At 36.8% G+C, this 23,512-nt stretch overlaps 2 protein-coding genes across 2 annotated transcripts; both read right to left on the bottom strand.

Moving 5' to 3' along the window:
* Positions 1–552: 552 nt before the first annotated feature.
* On the bottom strand, positions 553–6,678 carry LOC307159148 (uncharacterized protein; the record flags this gene model as incomplete). The annotated part of the gene is made up of 4 exons (XM_079872359.1): positions 553–2,086; positions 2,836–3,075; positions 6,440–6,573; positions 6,663–6,678. 4 exons carry the CDS (start codon positions 6,676–6,678, stop codon positions 1,538–1,540), a joined length of 939 nt encoding a protein of 312 aa, XP_079728485.1. The 3' UTR covers positions 553–1,537.
* Positions 6,443–23,360, bottom strand: LOC307158116 (uncharacterized protein). Its single transcript, XM_079870419.1, has 5 exons — positions 23,171–23,360; positions 10,471–11,345; positions 8,240–8,291; positions 7,825–7,961; positions 6,443–6,573 (listed from the first exon to the last, which is right to left on the bottom strand). Exons 1-4 carry the CDS (start codon positions 23,249–23,251, stop codon positions 7,899–7,901), a joined length of 1,071 nt encoding a protein of 356 aa, XP_079726545.1. The 5' UTR covers positions 23,252–23,360; the 3' UTR covers positions 6,443–6,573; positions 7,825–7,898.
* Between the last annotated feature and the right edge of the window lie 152 nt (positions 23,361–23,512).

The following is a 23,512-nucleotide window of genomic DNA, read 5'->3' as shown; positions in this document are numbered from 1 at the left end:
CTTTGAAACAGGCTCTTGTATGCACCTAAAAGGTGGTTTTAATGAAATTCAATGGTGTTATGATGTAAGCTCTAAAGCGGGTCTCATACTATGAACTCTTAAAATCTGCAGGAATGATTGAGGGATTTATTCGGGGTTGGTCCCGAGTGTTAGGGAAGCTTTGGAGGCTGCTTTGCATTTGCTGAAAGGGAAATGTATTCCACAGCAAATATTTACTTGCATGGGTGGGAAGTTTTTTTTTTTTTTTTTTTTCTTCCTTCTTTCAGAAAAGGCTTTTTTTAAAATGTTTTATTTCTACCTCAAAGTTTAAACTGGGGCTTTCAAATGGGGAGGAAAAAAAAAAAACTTTGTTTATCAGTAACTATAGAGAAGCACATATAATAGCACTGTAAGTTCCATAATTGAATTAGCGCTTGCTGTGCCTCATGTTTGTAATGCCTAGAAATAAAACCTTGTCTAATTTACTGCACTAATAATAAAAGACTACATTCAATTATATGACTCTCCTTTCTATGCATATTCTGAAATGATTGTACAGAAGCCACACAACTTCACTATACAATGTTTATTTGCATTAAATGTTAGTTACTGCATTTTAAATGTCTGTACAGTGATCAATTCCCTTTATAATCCATCAAAATCAATACAGTTGACAATATTACTGCATTCAGGAAAACACCATATAACGAAAACAGTTGCATTATATATGAAATTGTTATAAAAATATGATTGTATAAACAAAATTTCAGTTATTGCATCAGTGCATATTTAGCAGCATAGATGATTGCCAAAAGGCACATAGTAAGTGAAAAAGGAGGTGAAAAAAAAAGAACAATTGGAATTATTTGTAGAACAGTTTTTAACATGAAATGAATTATGCAGTGCTTGTGTCCCTGGAGAATTACGAATATGCTATTTCAAATGTTTTACTAACACACACATTCTTTTTTCTTTTTTTTTTTAACAGAACAATACGTGTATTGGACCCATGTTGATTAAAAAAAAAAGTTGAAGTCGAGAGAGATGCAAAGCAGCTTTCTACTAGATCTGCTAATTGGTCTTCTACGTGTTGCAAAGGGATTAGGAACAAGCCTTATTGTTCATAGAGCAGATATATGGAATTTCATAACGAAAGTAACAATGCACCCAGTCTACAACTCGAACTCTTAGTAGTGAGTGGAATTACGTGATCATTGTTAACAGTTTCTCTTATACATACACGAGTACTTTCAAAACAATTGCAGGTTATAAAATAATATACTGTTAGATGGTTTTATATTTAGCAAATGAACTGTGCTGATACAATAACAGGAAGAACAATAAGTGCTTTCATTTTTCATTCGTGCCAATATTCCAAACAAAACCCCTTTCAAATTCCACGGTACATTGTCACACACCAAATATGTGCTGAAGACACCAGGAGCAGCTCATAAGATGTGCGTTTTCAGTCCCGTTCTGATCATCTATTGGCTGAATCGGTCACATGACCATCATACTTAAACTTCGTGGCACTGGCAGACTGTTTCTGAAGTCACAGTTAACAAGAGAGAGCTGAAGGATCCTGCGTCTCCAACGTCCCACCACGACCTCCCCTCCCTAAAGAGGTTGGATGGATGCTGGCGACTTGGCTTTTGGATAGCAGTGGCATCTTTGTGCCTTCAAACATCTGTCCATTCATCCTCAAAGACTTCTCTGGAGGTTCTGCTGACACAAGAGGCTGTCGGTCTTCCTCTTCCGAGATAGCAAACACAGGTACAGTGACGTGATCGTCCTCCACGCTTGATACTTCAGCTTGGTCCTGCTGCTGGCTGGTGTCGGAGAGCGTGTTTGAGGTTGCAATTCCATTGGCTTGTGGTTTGGAGGACTCGGACGTGCCAGAGAGCAGGCCAAAGCATGGAGTGTTGAAACGGGTGCGTCGCAGGTTGCTGGTGGAGTTGAGCCGTCGCTGGCGCTGGGCGGGTTGAGTCAGGGGGTACGAGGCATTGCTCACGAAGGAGTCGGAGTGGCAGCTGTTGGCATGACTGTGAAGAGGGGCATCAGAAAGGACCTTTCCTCTTCCAGCATCTGTAGCTGTGCTTGGGAGTCCCTGAGTGCACATTGTCACAGTCAATTTAAAAAACAAAACAAAAAAAAAACCTTGCATAAAATTTTCTTTTATTACTATATCTATCCTAAAAATACAACACCACTATTTTCTTTCCTGTGTTGATATTTCTTATTGAAACAGGATGTTTCAAGTAATGAGAAACATTGATGGGCTCTTCAAACTAATTCAATTATTTTTTTTCGGACTTAAACCTTTTAATCCTTCACATCATGTGCATGGCTGTTTGTGATGACAACTTTAATAATACTGGGATGTTACAGTTCTCAAAATACAAAATAATGTACTTTGTGTTGCAAACACTGAAGACTGGAGTAACGGCTTCTGAAAAATTCAGCTTTGACTTCACAGAAATAAATTATATTTCAAAATACATTCAAATAGACAAAAAGTTGTTTTAAATTGTATTTCACAGTTTAATAATATGATCAATATTGATGAACATAGGAGACTTCTTAGTATACCTTACTTACAGCATGAAAGAAAAACTTCGAAAAGCAATTGATTTTTTTGCCACCACCCATGCTTACTTACACACTTGAAAGAAACAAAAAGTGATAAAGAAAAACATTATGATGAACGTTCTTCATCGTGGTCATCGTTAAGAGCGCATTTATGGGTCCGAATGATAGGTTGTCAATTTTACAAATTTGTAAGAATTTGTAAAAATGTCACTAATGAAATTTGAATCATATTTTTTATGATTTTTTTCATTATGTGTCATTACTCACACTGTCCACCAGCTTGGTGAAAGGGCTGTTTGCGTTCCAGCTGCACCATTTCTTATGGAGTTGAGGAAGAGGAGGAAGGAGATCCTGGAAGGTTCGGACACTCCACGCTCGTGGTCGTGTGCTGTTTGTCGATCCGGTTTGGCTGCTCTTTATCACAGTAGGCAGTGCTGGATCTGGAGTCGACCAGTCGAAGGGGCGGCTGGGTCCAGTGTCACTGTGTCTCAGGAAACGCTCTCGTTGCTACAAAAGAGAGAACAAAGAGTTTTTTTTTAAACTGGCCAACACTATAAACCCCTCTATGTTGTAATAAATACTTGATATGGTAGCACTACTAATTCTATAGATTAGTACTTGTCAGGCACTTTAGATAGTGCACTAAATGCAAAAAGATAAGTACAAATGGTCAGAATCACATTATCTTGGAAATATTATGCATTTGTATTGTTCACTTGTGTAATGAGTTTTACCCTGTAGTGGATGTTCACTACGCAGAATAAACAATAATATTTATTTATTATATTTTATTGCATGGCTCTGTGGAATACTTCATTCTGATTGGTCAATCGTGCCATCAAGCGGTATGTTGTAACACAGGCCCATCCGGGTAACTGAAGTCGGCACTTTAAGCTTGCTAGGAATGACTGTATTAGATGCCCATCTAGTTTGAACCGTGCTAGAAACTGCTCTCTTAACGGAAGCTTTGCATTTAAAGACCTAATAAAATATTTCAACTCAGATCAATATTTCATGTCTAACTATTTACTTTCGTGGCAAGTGGCCGTGTAATAAGTGGGATAATGTACATCCAGCCGGTTGTTATCACAGAATAAACCCAGACAGGGTGATCAGGACCCTGACGCAAAGGGATATATTGTAATATATTATATTATACTATAAAAAAAATTACTTTATACATTTTCAAAAGTTTGGGGTCAGTAAGATTTTTTTTAAAGAAATAAATACTTTTATTCAGCAAGGATGGATTAAAGTGAGAGTTTCTATTTGTCTTTCAAAAAAAAAATTTTTTTACAAAAATAATATGCAGCACAACTGTTTTCACCATTGATAATAAAAATAAATGTTTCTTGTGACAATGAAGACTGGAGTAAAGATGCTGAAAAGTCAGCTTTACCATCACAGGACTATTATATTATTTATATTATAAAAACACGTGTTAAATGTGTTTACCACTTTCATCAAAAAGGAATTCTCAAAAGAAGTATTATCAGATATTTGAGGAAACGGAAATCCATGAAGATTGTACAACATAATCTATAATACTACTATAATTACCTTGATAATACAATTAAATAGTTTCAGAATGAGTCCAGTGTGTGAACTTTGTAAGCCACTTTCCTGACTAAGTAATTTGGGCTTCATAAATGGTCAAAATCACTGACTCCAAGTTACTGGAAATGAAATTTTATAATGAATAAACTTTCATTAGTGTAAAGGATCTAATAAATGTGGGACTTTGGCTTCCAGTGCAGTATGAGCCTGCTGACCAACTTTTGCCTTAGGAGTTGCTTTAGTAGGATTCAAATGGATTTCTCCCATTCTCTTGAGCAGTTTCAGACGCCGTGGCAGAGACTGTGATCTAAATGGGGTCCACGAGACCTCCAAATGTGTCAGTCAGCTGAGTCAGCTGTTAACTGGACATGTGCAGCGTGTGGGTGAGTATCAGAGGGGGTTTTCTCATCAGTGGGAGTTTGACAGTCCTCACACATGATCTCTTGCAGCTCCCCATGTCTAGACGAGTATTATGCAGGGTTTAATCTTGAGCTGTTCTGGCACTGTTCCATAAATTAACCAAGACAATACCAAATTGTCTGGTTGTGGGCAAATGCAAAAAACAAATATGGATAAAGAAACTACAGCGCCAAACAGTTAGCAGGAACCCAGCCGGACACCGCAGAGACGCAGGTTTCTGATTCTTCTCAAACCTCCTTGGATGAACACACAGCTTGGCAAATTTTTCATGCCACATTTCAGAGCCAAAGCAGCATGGACCACACACACACACACACACACACACACACACACACACACACACACACACACACACACACACACACACACACACACACACACACACACACACACACACACACACACACACACACACACACACACACACACACACACACACACACACACACACACACACACACACACACACACACACACACACACACACACACACACACACACACACACACACACACACACACACACACACACACACACACACACACACACACACACACACACACACACACAGAGAGCTGTAGCTGGGAAATTGGCTACAGACTTATAGCATTCATTAGTCAGAGCTATTAGTGGGCCAGCTCCCCCTGAAGTGAAGCCTCCCCAGCCTCTAGTGAAGAGCTACTTCTCTGCCCCTCATCCAGCACATCATCACACACCATGAAGCTTGGCCTCCATCAGCGTACTACACTGAATTGTTTTCAGCATGAATAGCTGGTGCAATGTCATGAAGAACGTTTGAAACTACCAAGCAAATGTAAACAGAGTATCAAACAATTTAAAATATATAAAAGATATCAGAGTGACCTTCAAAAGTATTTGGACACTTTGCATTAGACAACAAACTATCAAAAAAAAGTGGCATCTGAAAAAAAAAAATTGTGCAGGTTATTTATTCAACAATAACTTGATTCACTTTTCAGTGGATGTATATAAGGCCATTTTCCCTGAAGTTCACAGTCACAAATTAGGTTCCAAAGGAGAAAGTCTGAAAACCACTCTGCTGTTTAGGCTTTCTTTTGTGTTCATTGCATGAAGGACAACAAAATGATATGTGTCATCCTCTAGTTACTGCATTACATTTAAAAAGAAAGGAAAATTTAAATAAAGGGAAATATAAAAATAAATAAAAATAAGAAGTACATAGACGTACAGACGTAACAAGATGTACACATATACATATACAGTACCAGTCAAATTACATTTTAAAATATATTTAAAAAGAGAACCATTATTTTAAATTGTAATAATATTTCATAATATTACTGTTTTTTTTTTTTTTTAACTGCAGGCTTGATGAGCATAAGAGACTTCTTTCAAAAACATTAAAAATAGTAATGTTTCCAAACTTTTGACTGGTACTGTACATATACACATGTACACGTACACGTACACGTACACACACACACACACATATATATATCTACTATTGTACAAAAGTTTAGGCCCAGTAAGATTTAGTTTTTGTTAAGAAATGTTTTTTTGAGCAGCAAATCATCATATTAGACTGATTTCTGAAGGATCATGTGACACTGAAGGCTGGAGTAATGATGCTGAAAATTCAGCTTTGAAATCACAGGAATAAATTACTTTTTAAAATATATTAAAACAGAAAAGAGTTATTATAAATTGCAAAAATATTTCACAATATAAAAATTTGTATTGTATTTTTGATCAAATAAATGCGGCTATGGTGAGCATAAGAGGCTTTTTACATCAACATAAAAAAAAAACGTATCAACCCCAAACTTCTGAACGGTAGTGTATATACAAAATATATCAAAGTTTCTCATCTATTTCTGGATGTAGAAATGTAGGAGAAGAATCAGATACTCACAGTATGTGGAGAGAAGGGCAGTTGGGCTGAGGTGGGTGCAGAAGCGATGACAAAAACCTCATCTGTGCCCAGCTCTAATTCAGTAAGACCACTGGAGAACAGCTGCAGATCACTCTTCTCCGACACGTCACAAGCTTCAGAGCGCCGTGAACATGTGGAATGTCAAATTTATAATATGACTGTAAATACTTCAGTTTAACGCATATATAAAAAGCTAAATAACTGTTTGTATTTGTCATGGTGCCTAAAAAAAATAAAAAGGAAAACATTTAAGTTCTCTAGCTGGTACGATTAGACCAATTTAAAGAAAGGGGGATTTTCTGATTTAGAGCTTAGTATAAAGCCGATGTAAGTACTGCATATATTCTCGACCTCCCATTAAGATATAGTGACTTCATACATTTGTGTTTAGGAAATATTCATGGCTCAGAAAAAAAAAAAAAAAAGTGTGTTTTTTTTCTTCATAATTTCATTTGAAATGGTTACTGCTGAACTTTCACAAAATCATACTGTGCCACCCTAAAGTCATCAACAAATACAGGTTTAACAGCTGGGTCCATATGTTTAGGACTGTGAGTAATAGTTCATTTATCATTAATACTAATGATACTTATTGCAATTAAATATATTTTTATTGGAATTGAATCAAAAGTTCAATCTGTGATCTTTTTCTACATTTTATATTAGTAGTAAATGGGGACACAAATGGCGCAGTCTCCGGAGAAACAGAAAAACCTCACACATAACTTTCATATTATTATTTCACATATCATTTTGCATGAAAAATAATGAAATGCACCTTGTTGTTTCTGTTGAAACATAAAACAAATGGCATTGTTTTGCTTCAAATGCAGTTATTTCCAGGTGGTTTGAATAGAGAAGGAAATTCACTTTTCAGCAAGCTACACTCTAATGGAGTTCTCGTAGTCTTGCAGTACTGTTCTTGAATTTCAGTAATTTAGCTTTTTATCTGTTCCTTGAAGAGCCAAATCAATCTTAAATGTATAGGTTCAGATAGGGGACAAATGAACTCAACAGCTTTACCGAAAGGAACCCAGTGACCCTAAGGTTCGCTTCATCTGACAACATCAATGAAGAAAACAATACACCGTGGGAGAGAGAGAGAGAGAGAGAGAGAGAGAGAGAGAGAGAGAGAGAGAGAGAGAGAGAGAGAGAGAGAGAGAGAGAGAGAGAGAGAGAGAGAGAGAGAGAGAGAGAGAGAGAGAGAGAGAGAGAGAGAGAGAGAGAGAGAGAGAGAGAGAGAGAGAGAGAGAGAGAGAGAGAGAGAGAGAGAGAGAGAGAGAGAGAGAGAATCATGGACTGAGGGAGTGATATGGAAGGGAAAATAAAACGAGGTAGTAGACGCATAAAGACATACTAAGCACCTGTATGGGACAGACTGCGGTTGAGGGAATGGTTGTTGTTGTCGTTCACTGTACCCAGCTGCTGCTCCAAGTCATTAGGAGAAACCCATCTGCAGCTCACTCACATCTGCCGCTGAATTTAGCACTCCTTCTGGAGCCTACAACACAGTACCTCACATTATTTCTACATGAACAGACAGGGTCCAAAATGAACACTCACCAAGCACCTAATCTCAGAACAAACTGAAGACTCGCCACCAGAAAGAAAAAGAGGAACAAAATCACTGTGTATTCATGTTTTTGTGACAGAGATCAAGACTGCTCATCTAATATTTAAGGAGCAACAATTTACACAATTCAATTGTCACATGTATGTATGTATTATGTATACAGTGTATATATATATACACATACACGTCTCATATTTTGACTTTACCTCTGAGCTGATAGAAGATGAAGCATTGGCTCCTTTCGCGCATAGTTTCGGTCTGGGAATAGAACAATACAAATAACATTATCTTGTTTGTTTTTACTGTCACTGTTATTGGTCATCAAGTGTTCTATTAAATGAGTGTTTACTTCTTTACTTCTATTTGAAACAACATTCAAATATCTGCTATGAATTCTGCTAGGACATGGTGAAAACTGTCTGTATGCTCACAGTAGGAGTTTTGGTAGGAGTAAGTTGCAGGGTGAATCAGAAAGTGATGCTTTAAAATCGAATGTAATTGCATGACCTCTGAAGCCTAGAGAGGTCAGGTCATCAGTAAAGAAATGTAATTTATTTACTGATGAAATTCATAACCAGACAGTAATATTAGCACAATACCCCACAGTGAATAGTTGAAAATAATAGTTTAATAAGCCCCACCTCTTCATTATTAAAATACAAATTCATTCTATAATAAAATTAATAATAAAATAAATTAAAGTTCATTATACTAAAAGTTAAACTAACATTATACTTGTATACTTTATACTTGTGCATTTACTCTGAGATATATTGGATTACAATATACCTGTAGGCAATTTTGGGATATATCTATTCCTTATAAACCCTTTGTTATGATCCACCAATGGACTGTGGGATGTCAATAGATTTTGGTGTTAGCTTACATTACACGGTCAGTATGAAGTTCATAAAAGTCAAATCCCACTAAATGGCAAATGTGCTTCAAGTCTCCAAACAAGGTATATTAAAATATCACAAAACAGTTGTGTATTGTTAAAAGCCAAACATATGTTGGAAAGAATAAATTCTTTAAACAAACATGCAAACAAATAGCCTAGATTCTGTTTGTAATAGTAACATTTTGAAATGGCCCTGTTTATACCGGTTATTAAAATATTTGAAATGGCCCTGTTTATACCGGTTATTAAAATATGTTTTCAATGTGATTGGATCACCCAAGAAAGATGTATGTTAATACCAGGTGTAAACAGCATTTGAAAAGATCAGCACATAAATCTCCATTCAAGTTTCATAAATCAGTTCTGTGGGTGTCAAAAGTCACGCTGTTATTCCCACTGGGACCAACAAAGAATGAATCTTACATTATGGATTCTTTGAAACATCATGCTTTGTGATTTAACAAACAATTGAATCATCTTTGTAGACAACTGGTCTCTTTTTTTCTCTATTCTACCATTTCTCTCGGCTTCTTATATTTCTTCCGCTTCCTTTCCTCTCTATTGTGTGACTGCACCTCGCTTTTGTGCATTTAGTTTAATGCCAGGTGCGGCACCATGAATATGCTCAGGTATGAATAGTGTTTTAACATCAAAGTGTTTCCGAAAAAGAAGAAGAAAGACTTGATTTAAGCTGATTTAACAATGGTGAAAAATACTTTCAGCTGTGTCAACACCAACTCATCTGACTTAAGTTGTCACGGACATGGTACAGTGTATGCGACATATGGCTAATTCTAAAGTGAACGAATGAAAAAAATAATTGTGATGCAAACAGCTAGTTTGTAATGGACTGAGAAGGAGGATGTGTTAGAATACAGATGTTGAATACGAAGACTTGAATGTCAGAATGACATTTATATTATATTATAAATGTCACATTATTATAATTTCACAATGCACAGTGAAAACAGTAATATTTTTGAAATATTATTACAATTTAAAATAGCTGTTTTTATTTTAATATTTGTTAAGATGTAATTAATTCATTTATAGGTTGAATTTTCAGCATCATTACTCCAGTCTTCAGTGTCACGTGATCTTTCAGAATTCAGTCTAATATGCTGATTTGGTCCTATAAAAAAACACATTTGTTATTATTATCAATGTTGAAAGCAGTTGGTTAATTTTTTTTTTTGTGAATCTTTTTTTCTGGATTCTAAAGTAAAAAAAAAAAAAAAACAGAAATAGAAATAATTGGAAAGATTACAAAATGTCTTTGTATCGCTGATCAATGTAATGCATCCTTGCTGAATAAAAAAAAGTGTACTAACACCAAACAATTGAAAAATAGTTGTATATATATATATATATATATATATATATATATATATATATATATATATATTATTCACATGTCTCAATTCACCCAGCAACTCTTAAGTCAGATATGTTCGCATGGCTGCATGGGATTTTTACGATGTACTTTCTGGATCAACTACAAATAAATCTCTCCACTTGTAGAGGAAACCTCCTTACCTGAAAATCACACAGAGGATGCCAGCAAGGGCCACAGCAAACACGACTGTTCCACTCACTGCACCAAGAAGTGCACCAGTTCTGCTGTCCGAGGACAATACCGATCTCTGTTGTTTGGTTGTGAATGCTTGTGTTTGATTCTGGTAATGGAAGAGGAGAGCAAAACCACGGCCCCAGTGGGTAGTGGTTATCAACTCCATGATGACCTCCACCATGTCATCGTCAGACCCAAACACCAACTGGCTGCTAGAAGGGCGCCTAGAGCCGCAGAATCGGGTGGAGAAGGTGATGAGATCAGATATGTAGAGGACATCATGGGGACATGCATCAATCAAAGGTGGCTGGGTTTCAGGGCTCACAGCTTCATCCATTTCTGTGGCTGTGCGTGGACTTGTGGAGATCCAGTCACTGACTGCTCTTGATGCCTGAGGTGAAATAGAATTTCTGTCTTCAACTGGCTGCTCTCCGGATAATGGAAGCGATGGTTGTGGAGCCGAGGGGGAATCGGACAGCATTTTGGCAGAATTGGAAACTTTGGTCATCTCCATTTTGGTGGACTGCTCTTGGATAACCACTTGCTTGACCTCCTCTTTATGTGTGGACTGGGGTTCTTTTGGACTCCCAAGGCTTTTTGATACCAGCGCGCTGCCATCATTCGGTACCTCGTCCACAACAGTGGAGGTGTATCTTGCAGGACTGTTATGGCTCTCAAAGACATCAAAATCAAACATCTCCATGATTAGCTGGTGACCAACAGGCACAAAGAACTGCCACACACAGTGAGTTCCAGATGAATAGTTATATGGAAAGCCAGGTGACAGAATGAGGCCCTGCACATCCATAACATCCACCTTGGCTCCACAATCAAAGTAAACCTAAAGACCAAAGACAAAAAGCATCAGATGCATTTCTACTGTCACAGCCTGGAACCAAACAGCATTGATACAAAATTGATACAAAATACACTGATGGCCTGCTTATGACCTTTGACCAAATTCAACTAAAATATAACATTCCAAACGAGGCCTACTTTCAATACATACAGTTAAGAGAAGTAAAAAGAAAAGCAGTTGGTTCAAGGAATATAAAACTATCATTCCCCTCTTTACCATGTCTTTTCACTTTTAAAACCTTTTTAAAGAAACTGTTGTCACTGTCACAAATATATAAGTTATTAATAACTAATAAAGACAAATAAATAGCAATTCCTACTCAAAAATTGACTACTTGCATGGGTACAGAGAACGTTAACTGGCAACATCTGCAATAAAACATTTATATATATTTATATATATTTATGTGACCCTGGACCACAAAACCAGTCACATGGGTACATTTTTTGAAATTGAGATTTATACATCATATGAAAACTGAATATATAAGCTTTCTATTGATGTATGGTTTGTTAGGATATAACAATATTTGGCTGAGATACAACTATGTGAAAAACTGGAATCTGAGGGTGCAAAAAAAAATCGAAACATTGAGAAAATAGCCTTTAAAGTTGTCCATTTATGTTTGTGATTGTGCTGCATTCACTCACAAAAAGAAATGTTTTATAAATTTACGGTAGGAAATTTAATCATTACTTAATGATTTTTAGCATAAAAGAAAAATCGATAATTTTGACCCATACAATGTATTGTTGGCTATTGCCACAAATTTACCCATGCTACTTGTGACTGGTTTTGTGATCCAGGATCACATATACATATACATATACGTATACATATAATGGTAAAATTCAGCTGATCCAATACAAACTGCTACATAGAACGCATATTACAACGCACAAACTTTACCAAATGGGATATTTAGACAACAACAAATGTACACACTGTCCAACTTATATTGATAATCATTTCCATGCCTTTTGGGACTGCTGATACATTCAACACTTTTGGTTGGAGGTCGTGGACAGGCTATCAGGGATTCTTGGGCTACAGCGTGTCCGGAAATAGCATTACTTGGTGTAATAATGGTCCACTGAAGGCAAGTTTGTAGAGAACCCAAGTGCAGTTTATTTACAGAACGTGATCAAACATAAAAAAAAGGCATGACATGGCATGAACAAAACATAAACATGACAGGACCTTACCCACAGAGGTTACAGTAAAACAATACTTGACCAAGACACATGGCAAACATGTGGGCTAAAATACACAAGGACTAGACAAGGGACATCTGTGAACAATTGAACAATGAACCAATGACAACATGACACATCAGACAAGGGAACACATGGCAGGATCACAGGGAATCACATGACAAAGACATGAAACATGGCTGACATTAGGGTTGGGCCGATAAAAGATGCCATCATCCATCAGACCAGACTTTATAGTTACTTACACTGTGTATCTGATATGAATAAAACACGTCGGCAAATATATTTGAATGGATTGTTATTGCTGCTTCCATAGACACCATTGTGTATTTTACAAACTATAAATGTATTGTTTTGCTATAAATTATATGTATTTAAATGTCTGAAACCTAAAATAAACATTATGTGGTTAAAAACACTGAATAGTTGTGATATATGACAAGCGCTGAGCGAGTCCGTTTTTGGCTCAGCGTCAGCAATAGCGCGAAAGCACAGTGTGAATCTGGCAGTTATGTCACGTCACTGTACATTCGCTCCTTAGTGGTCAGCTGCTGCAGAGCGTGCCAAAATCGAAATTGCTGATGGGATGTAGAGGAAAATATCTAGTGGAAAATGAGAATGTTGCGTTAGGGCAGCCAGGGCAAATCCAACCGTTCAGGGGGCCAGGGAGGCACGGCCTCCGTGGCTTTAATCAGGAACCTACTGCCCCCTCTAAATTTTCTTGGGACGAGACTCTGGTGTGGTGGCGGCCATCTTGGGACGAGACTCTGGAACGGCGGCGGCCATCTTGGCAGAGGGCTCATGAACGGCAGCGGCCATTTTGGGACAAAACTCTGGCGTAGTGGCAGCCATCTTGGCCGAGGGCTCATGGGCTGGAGCCGTTGTGTGTGCTGCCCACACACTCAAAATAGCTGTGGCAACTATGAGGAGTGCTGTATCTTCCGGAGCTGATTCAGGCGCGGCGGCCATCTTGTCCGAAGACACAGGCACGGCTGACATGGCGTGAACAGTCTCTGGCTCGGCAGGAATGACGTGAAGAGGCTCAGGCTCGGCAGCAGGACCCAATGACAACATGACAAATCAGACAAGGGAACACATGGCAAGATCACATGACTAACAGGGAATCACATGACAAAGACATGAAACATGACTGACATGAAACAAAACCAAAACAAGATGTGACACTTGGAGATTTATCTACACTAACTATATCTAAACATCAAGAACAATTTATACTCATTGCACTAACTACAGCAAAAAAAACAAAAAACAAAACCAACAACAACCTTAACTGGAAAGACAGAACAAAGCTATCAATAAACCTTTGGCTCAATATTCTAATAACACAATGCAATAAGGAAAAACTTACAGCATCTGTAAAATCTAAACTCGATATCTTCAACCGGGTCTGGTCTACATTCCTTCACTACATAGATGCCTGATTCCTCATTGCATTCCAATACTATACTGTTATAACTATGACATACAATGAAATTGAAACAATTAAAAAGTAAATTAAAAAAAGACAGCAACACATGAAATATCCATCAATAAAATAAAACAAAAACAAGAAAAACAAAATTTTTTTTTTTTTTTTTTTAGCATAATAATCAACCTGTTCGAAAAGGGATAGGTAGAAGCCCTAAGGCTTATCAGGACCTACTCCCAGTAACTACCCAAACCAAATCACAATCGAACAAGATAATCCAAAATAACATTTAAGATAATACAGAAAAACTACTAAATTAAATAATGCTTTATCTTAATATTAAGATAAAGATAAAGAAGCATAAACAAAAACCATTATCAAGCATGCTTAACAAGTTAAGAGTTATCATTCACCCTCACCACTTCTGTACTTATCAAAAACAAAACTTTTGTACCTTTTTTTAAATTGCAACATGTTAACACTGTTTGATCGAATTGCTCAGACCATTCCACAAAAGTGTAATCATGTAGTTTATCCTAATGTCCTTTCTATGTAAATGTATATATGTGTATATTTGCATATGTATATTTGTATGTGTGCATGTTTGTTTGTCCCCTTTTACCTTTCTTATGTTTATCTGGTGTACTTGTAACCTTTTGTTGTTAACTCCTATTTAAAAAAAAAACAAAAAACAATTACGAACAGGACCACAAGATTATGTTTGTGATTTTGCTCAGATGTTAAAGGTGATATAATTGTTTTCGATGATATAATGTTTTCTCCTATCTAACTCAAAGTTATACATACTTCATTTTTGGAGCAAATTCTTGATTTTTTTTTTTTTTTAACAAACTTCCCGTTTCAACAAGAAATATGTTCTTGAGTTTAGTGAGAACACTGCTTTTCAACCAGGGCCTATATGAGGCCTCAGACTTGACTTAAAGTATTTAAAGTAAGACAAATAAGCTAAAGTAAATACAAATAGAAAATATTAAATGTACCCCCTCAACAACGTGTTGTTTCCTTTAAAGAACCTGGGTTCCCAGAGTCTTGGAAAACTTGGATATACAGTGCTGTTGCTGTATGAAGTAACCTAATTTGAAAAGCGTGATTAGTAGAGCTAGAAAAGTCATGTCAAATAATAAAGTGTTAAAGTCCCGTGAGCATTTTTATAATGAATATAGATTTGACTAGTTATGCCAAGCAAGGTGTAAAACATTTTATTAGGTAGAAATTGAGGTAGAAATATAAAAGTCCTTATCCAGTAAATCATGAACAACTGGAAGAGTCATGTAAATTACTGTAGATTACTGTAGTAACTTTTAAATGTATAGAAAGTAGGAGTGTTCATTCATAGATTTAAATACGTTTTGAAAACAAAATTAGGGCTAGGGGGCCTTCGAAAATTGTTCGGGGCCCTTGAAGTCAAAAAAGGTTGGGAAGCACAGATCTAGACGCATTAAGATATGTCACAATGAAAGAATATGACATTAAGAGAATAATCATCACATTGTACAAATTAGACATTCTTGCATATTAACAAATAGTAAAATTTTCCTTGCGGGACACAATGCTTTTCATGTGGAGGTCAAAGAGTTGCATGCGTTGACTTTATAGCAGCACATTTAAAGCTAACTTTGCATGGAAGAAAAAGAAAGATATAACAAATGGAAATTTCTGCACCACTTGAATTTAGATTAAGATAAACATGTTCAACATGTTATAATGCACTTAATAACAGTGGAGAATCAGCAGACTGTTCAAGATAATTCTTCCCAGAACCTGCACTCCAGGGGTTAACGCTACGGTCCTAAAACATCTTAATAGGCCAGTGGTAGTTCTAGCATCAAAAGTTCAATAGGATGGCACAAGTTCAACAAACTAACGGGAAAGTCTTTGGCACACCTCCGGTTCGTTTGATGCAACATTAAACATTGGTAAACAATTTTGGCAGCCGACGTTGGTCTGACGGTTAGTCGTTAGATGCTATAAAACTACATAAAGCATTGCCCTATTTTGATCGTTTCAGTGTGATAACAACAGACAGCTGTAAAAGAAACCCACCGAGAAACAAAACTAAATGTTCTGTTCAGAAAATTAGCTTCGGTCTGCCTCTCCCAAACCTGAACTATTCAACCCTTCCTCCTTCATCGGGTATCAAAGCTGGATATGCTGGCTGCTTTGCTAACCCCAGGGAGGTATTCCTTCAGACATGCTGTTCGTAATATCTCACAGGTGTGCAGGATGAGGGGACCTCGGTATAATTAAAGGCAGATGGGGATCAGGGCTAGACCACTCCAAACCAGACCTTGGCAGGGGCCTGTTTGTTTATTGGGCTTCCTGTTGGCACTGGTTCTGGACTGTGGGATGGAATAAAAGAACTGCAAGACCTCAACAACGCCAGACAGGTAACAAGCCTAGCCCCAAGTGATGGCATTATCCAGGACAAAAAGTGAAATTAAAGTCTAGATGAAAAAAAAAGAAAAAAAAGAGCCGGTTTACCTTCTAAAGACACATTCCTAGTTTTATTGTGCTTAATATATTAGTCAACAAGAAATGATTGTCTCCATAATCTTTCATCACTGCCCCTCTGAAACTACTTTCCTTTTCGGCTGATCACCAGGCAAAGGAAACTTTTTTTTTATCAAGTAGCCAAATATGACCCATTTAGACATTGTTTTATACTGCTGTTGATTTTTAAAATCTTGTCTGAAATCTATGCAGCATTTTAATGTTGGTTGTAATAATTCTAACAAAAAAGGATTGTTTTAAAAGACAATTGAGAAAATATGACCTTTTTGGGATGCTCTTGAGGGCATCCACATTGTACTATCCCAGAAGTTAGAGTCTTATCATTTTCATCCTCGCCTCCATTGATCGATAGTGTATAATCAAACAAAGCAGGCTGAGGAAACGTTAGCATTTACTTCAAGATTTGCTTTAAGACGCAACATTTTTAATCAGGCTATGGATTTGAGACCCCACCCAGCCCCAAAAACATATCTTGTTGGACAAAGCAGAATCAGTGAAAAGGGTAATCTTAAATAGACAAGGCCACAGTAAACAATCTCAGCTTAACAAGGTCAAAGTCGTTTTCGCATTCATAATGCCTTGTTTTCTTCTGTGTACACTTCTACCCTTGATTCTCAGCCCATGCTTTTCTCCATTCAGGCTGTTTAAAAGAGATCAGTTGGTCAAAGCCTCATGCCGTCCAGAGTTTACCTCAGGTTCATGTGTTACTACACTAATAATTGCATGCCTGACATTTGAGCCGGTCAAATGCCACTCGCTGCTGCTGGGATGTAAAGTAAGCCGATTTCAGGTTAGCACAACAGTAAAGCTGAGCAATGCACATGAATATGAGAGACAGAGAACAAACTAAACTGGAACAAGAGGTGAAAAAAGGTTCAAGACAAGTATGTACCAAACAACAGAAATAGAGTAAATGCAATTGGTTAAGGTCTATGTTTCACTGAAGTGTGCTGAAGAGGTTTGTGATTTAACCAAACCACCCAGCTGCCCTTAGAAAACCACTTGGTTCAACAAGTCCAACATGATCGTGTCTAATTCCGAAAGACAACAAAAAAGAAAACGTTGGCAGTGATTTGCGAGATTTTTGTAAGTACCTCCCTCTCTATTCGAACAAATAGAATTGGGTCATTACCGTGGCTCCACCATAATACTGGACTATCTGCTGGTTAGGGCAGTGTACCATGCATGGTAGACTTCACATGAATGGCGTCCAAAGTACCACAGTGTGGAATAGGAAATAGGACATTCTTATAATGCCAAACATCCCAGCTCTGTTACATCATTCATCATCCCGCACTGGCATGGCGTAATTAGTTTAGTTGTCTTTTCTCACACAGGGGACATTGGAAGGCTTTGCTGTTTGGTTAGATAGCCTTTTAATGAAACGAGGGTAATAAGAAGAGGCATTTACATAAGGTCCCGCTGGTTATCGTGCCCCAGTTGTGCTACATTAAAAGTAAAAGCAACTATTATTTTAACAATCCATTGCACTTTCAAACTGCACATCATGATCTAGGTAAGAAAAATATGAAACACAAAGGTAACAATGGAAAACGAAAATGGCATGGAACCAGTCCAAAAGAAAATAGGGCGCCATGAACCCTGAAGCCATGATTGTAGAAACACTATAAACAGGAAGGTATAAAATAATACTAGGTGATATGAACAATTCTTCCCGTTTAGCCTTCGCACAAGTCCGGAAATGACAATATATGATAGCCATGGAGCTTTCCCATATATTCTAAATGCAGACACAGATGTCAATGCAATGAAGTAATCACAGTTTACAACAGTAATGCAAAACAGTGCAACGTCTCTTATGCTCAACAAAGATGCATTTATTTGATCCAAAAATACAGTAAAAATTGAGACTTTGTGAAATATTATTACAATTTAAAATAACTGTTTTCTATTTGAATACATTTTAAAGTGTCATTTATTCTTGTGATGACAAAGCTGAATTTTTAACAGCCATTACTCCAGTTTTCAATGTCACATGATCCTTCAGAAATCATTCTAGTATGCTGATTTGGTGCTTTAAGAAACATTTCTTACTATTATTATCAGTGTTGAAAACAATTGTGTTTCTTAATATTTTTGTGGAAACCTTGATACATTTTTTTTTTTTCTGAATTCTTTGATGAATAGAAAGTCCAAAAGAACAGCATTTCTTTGAAATAGAAATATTGTGTAACATTATAAGTGTATGTACTGTCACATTTGATCAGTTGAATGCATCTTTGCTAAATAAAAGTATTTATTTCTTTAAAAAAAGTAGTGTATATGTATTTATTATTATCCTACTATTTAACCGTTTTCTGTGTAGTTTTATTCCATTTGAATTAGAGAATCTGTTCCTTCTGTAAACTGCTAATGCAACAGCAACTCTTGAACTGAAAAACAAGCCTCTACACTTTTAACACCAACAAACTGTAGCTGACTCAATGAATGAGTGTGAGTAAAACAGTGCCAGATAAACTCACAGCTGTCGTAGGGAACAGCAGATTTTGCAGTAAAGGCTGCAATGTGAAAAACACCACGCTGGAGCTTCCTCTTGTATTTGATAGGTTACACACACATCTGCCCCTTCATTCCCCCGTACAGTAAACATGTCAGTTCATAACCTCCGTTCTTATTGTTGTTTTTACAATAATTCATTCTCTGCTTGTCTCACCAACATTATTTGTACTTAAAGGCTTTGAAGAGAAAAATGTGACTCGATATGAAACGTGAGAAGTCAGCTGGTAAACTGAAAGTTTATATCTAGTTCTTTTCCTGGTCTCTTTTGTACTGAAGAGTGTTTTCACAACAGAAGTTTCAGAGATAATATGAGCTGACATTATGACTACTGAAATTGTGCGAGCAGAGGGCTTAAGTAAGCCCCTTTTGCCCCCCACACACACACTCAAATGCGCAAACACCCCTGTGAGTCCCCCATAAACATGCTATGGGCCCCTGTAAGGGGGCTGGGAGAGGAGCACAGCTATTTATTGGTTGTGAAAAGTGAGACTGTTCCAGGCACTATCGAGCCCAGAGAGCCCGTGATGATGTGTTACAACCGGTTACATCAGTCATAGCCTGCCACTGGACACCGAGGCCAGCAGGACAGGAAGATGACAATATTACACAATAATATTTTGATGAAAACAACAGTGGTAGCTGCTGCACATCACTTTACACTGCACACAGAAACAGATTTTTATTAAACACAAAGAACTTCATTAAGTAATAGAGTAACTGAAACCAACACTAATAGTCAATAAAATGAATCCTCGAAAAGGATATGAAAAGTTAACAATAGTTCACTAAAAGCAAATGGAACCTGCAACCTGTGAAACTGTAATGTACTCAGTGCTCAGTGCTTTACATTTTATACTACATTTATACTTTGTAAAAAAATGTTTACGCAACATAAATACCTTCAAGAAAAAAATAAAATAACCTAGAATAAAAAATAAAAAATAAATATTTAAATTAAATTAAATTAAAATCATGCAATATTATTTTGATCAAAAAAATGATCTTGGATTGAAAATGTAATTCATTCATTTAAATGTTGTCGTTTTTTTAAATGATTTATGGAAGATACAAATACTCATTAATTATATATTTGTAGTTTATTGCCTAAATATTAAAAGCCTAAATATAAATTTGCCAGAATTTTCCAGTTCACTAATTTTGCAATTAAAATAGTTTGCATGCATTATAATTATAACATTTATTTTAAAATAGTTTGAATACGGAGTACATCATTTTAGGACACTGCTGTGGCATTTCATGCCAATTGCACGAATGTGCCAAATCAGTGGAAGGAAAAAGAAAGAAAAAAACTATTTTCCCAGAGCAACCCTGAACATGTTTATCATAGTTGTTTGCTCCCAGGCCATAGATGTCACTGGAATAATTCTACTAGCCACTCTCGTCTCCACAAATCACTTCCAAATTCACACAGAATGTAGTCTGCTGGCCAGGAAATGCACATTAGTGGTTCACTCCCATTAAAACTATTATGAGTGGCTTTCTCCATTCTCAGGGCATTATGGTGTAGTGAGTTTGAAAAATTGAGAGAAACCACTCTGCAACTGCAAGTGCTTTGCATAGATATGCCAACAAACTAACATGCATGTATGCAAGAATTTCCAACCTACACTGTGTTAACCACACTAATTCAAGAATGAGAGCAATTCATTGTCCAAAATATTGATGACTACTAGAGCTAGACCTGCACCAACACTCTCTGTCATTGCTGACAAGTATCTTAAATATATCGTAGATGACATAATATAATGGAGATTTTTAAATATATATAATCTTCATCTGATTGTGGGGGTCATGCAGCAAATTCCAAACTTGATTTGCACAGTTCTGAAAATCAAGTTAATTCAAGAGGACAAAGGAGGCATTTAGAGGGGCCAGATAATTGTGCTGAGGTACACACACTCTGTAACTGAAGCGATGCACATCAACAATGCAATAAAGCCTTTGTAAACCGCTCAGGATTCTCAGAATTCAGAATTCACAGAGGAAGAGAGTCATGACTGAATGTGACAGGTTGTCACCTCAGAAATAACCCTTAAAAGGAATATATACTGTAGCCTATTCATCCGACCTTTAAAGGGATAATTCTGACATTTCTGACAAATGATAATTCTGACATAATTTACTCACTCTTATGTCTAAACCTAAATTACTTTCTTTTTTCTGTGGAACATATTTGTAATAAAGAATGTTGACTTCTTGACATTGACTTTTATTATATGGACCAAAAAAAAAAAACACTGAGGGAATATAATGTTATTTTGTTTGCCACAGAAGAAATAAATGCTTAAAAGATTTTTTTGTTGTTGTTTGTTTTAAACTAAAAACTAGAAACTTTTATGCGTTTTGGGCCATTCATTTACATGACAACAGTGTTTGGGGGCCTGAAAACTTTTGAAAACGGGTTTCAAAGTGCAAATTTTTGAAAATGATCAAATTTGTGAAAATTGTGACGTCATACGCATGCATATTACGCCTTCAATCTATAGGAGCGTAGTGCTTCTTTACAAAGTGACATCGCCAACTACTGGCCTGGCAGCAGAATACAGCGTTTTTAGTCGTTTTCGTGGATCTGTGAATGCGGATTGTTTTGACATTGTTGTTGTCTATATGCTAAACTTAAAAAAAACACAAAAAAAACACACACAAAGTGGAAACTTTTCCGTTTTAGTACATCTTTATCGTGTAAACGTATCCTAAATAAGGGGAAATTACTCAGTGCACGTTTAAAAAAAAATTAAGATTCAAATAGATGGGGTCTATCTCTGTTTATCTCACTCTGCACTACAATAATTAATAAACCATATCCATGCCTGGGAAGGGAATAAGTATTGGTGAAAGACAGCATGTGGAATTGACCACAGAGCAATGTGTTTAATTGCATGAGTGGAGCATGTTTCCCACAGGAATCTGGTAATCACCTCAAAAACACACTAAGCTTCTCCTCAACACATATTTCCCAAACTCTTGATTTCCTAACATTGAGAAGCTACATAAACAGTGTACAGCCTCTGTGACGAAAGTTGATAGAGAATACAAAGGAGCTGTAGTGAAGGGAATGTGAATGGCACAATATCAAAGGTCCAGCCATTCAGTTCTGATCTATGGCTGTACATATAGCCAGGTCTAAGAACCTGCAGTCAAGTATAAACTGCTAGTGACTGCAAGTGCTGTGACACAACTCAATTCTTTTCTAAACAAAATTGTTATTTTGTGACAGTGAGATGTTGCAACTATAGCCAGCTATGTATTATGCAGACAGATCCCCAAAATGATACAATTTGCTAAGTAAAAGGTTGCATTCATTTTAGCAAAATGTTTATACAATTTTCTACAAACATTTTGATCAAATGACTCTTTCACATGGTGTAACTTAAGCAACCAGTAATAAAAAAAACGTGCATGTTGATCACACAACACTGATTTTGATTTGACAAACAAAAGGTATTCAAATATTAGCCTAATAATATTTTAAAGTAAAATTGATTCACAAATAATAATAATATCATAAACATAGTATTCAGATCTACTTGTGCCAACATTTCCAACAAGAATTTCAGCCTTGTATTGTTGTATTGTTATATTTTTTACTTTAAGCCCCACAATAAAGTAAAGAACTGAAAACAGTTTGATCATAGATCGAATTATGTCATTTTAATGTATTTTTTATAACTTAACATAGGCTACCTGTACAAAAAAAAAAAAAAAAAAAAAACTTTCATAATATAATTTTCCTTTCTTTTCCCCTTCATTTATTTATGTATTATTTGAGCTCACGGAACCATCTGATGCGGAACCGCTGGCCCGTGCTGAACTGACCCCGCTCAGCCCAACTCTCTGCCAGAACCGACCCGGACCACACAACAAGCTGCTCCACATTTCATCACAACACCTTCCCCAAACTTCCGAATTAAATAGGTCTATCTTTCAAACCAAGGGACCTGCTATTTTGAAGTTGTTTTAACTGCAACATATACTCCATGTAGTGTACTATATTGCAAACTAGAATCATTGCTGTAAACATTTTGACAAGCCGAAACAAACCGCAGACAAACAAAAGGGAAAGTAGGCTACTGCCACACACTTGTACTCACTTTTTGCGTAAAGCATCCAGTCACCCACAGAAGGCAGACTGTCATGTACACCCCCGTCCTTGTCAATCCGCGAAGCCCCATTTTTGTCAGTTCAGCTCGGCCAGAGACACACACAGGACTCGTCCTCTTACTCTCTCCATTCACCTGAGGGAACGCGCCTTCATAAAGCGTGGACACGCACGCAGCTACAGCGGAGGTCTGGCGGTGCGCGTTCACGACTACTGCACAGATCAAATAGACATCAGCGGGGAGAGTGAGAGAGAGAGAATGGGAACACTTATTGCCATTGCACACTGCTTTAGGGAGTGGAATTACCTTTAATCTACGTCCTAAAATGCAAGA

The sequence above is a fragment of the Squalius cephalus genome, assembly GCF_949319135.1.
Source record: "Squalius cephalus genome assembly, chromosome: 5".
NCBI lineage: Eukaryota > Metazoa > Chordata > Actinopteri > Cypriniformes > Leuciscidae > Squalius > Squalius cephalus.
This window is presented reverse-complemented; position numbering and strand designations above follow the sequence as displayed.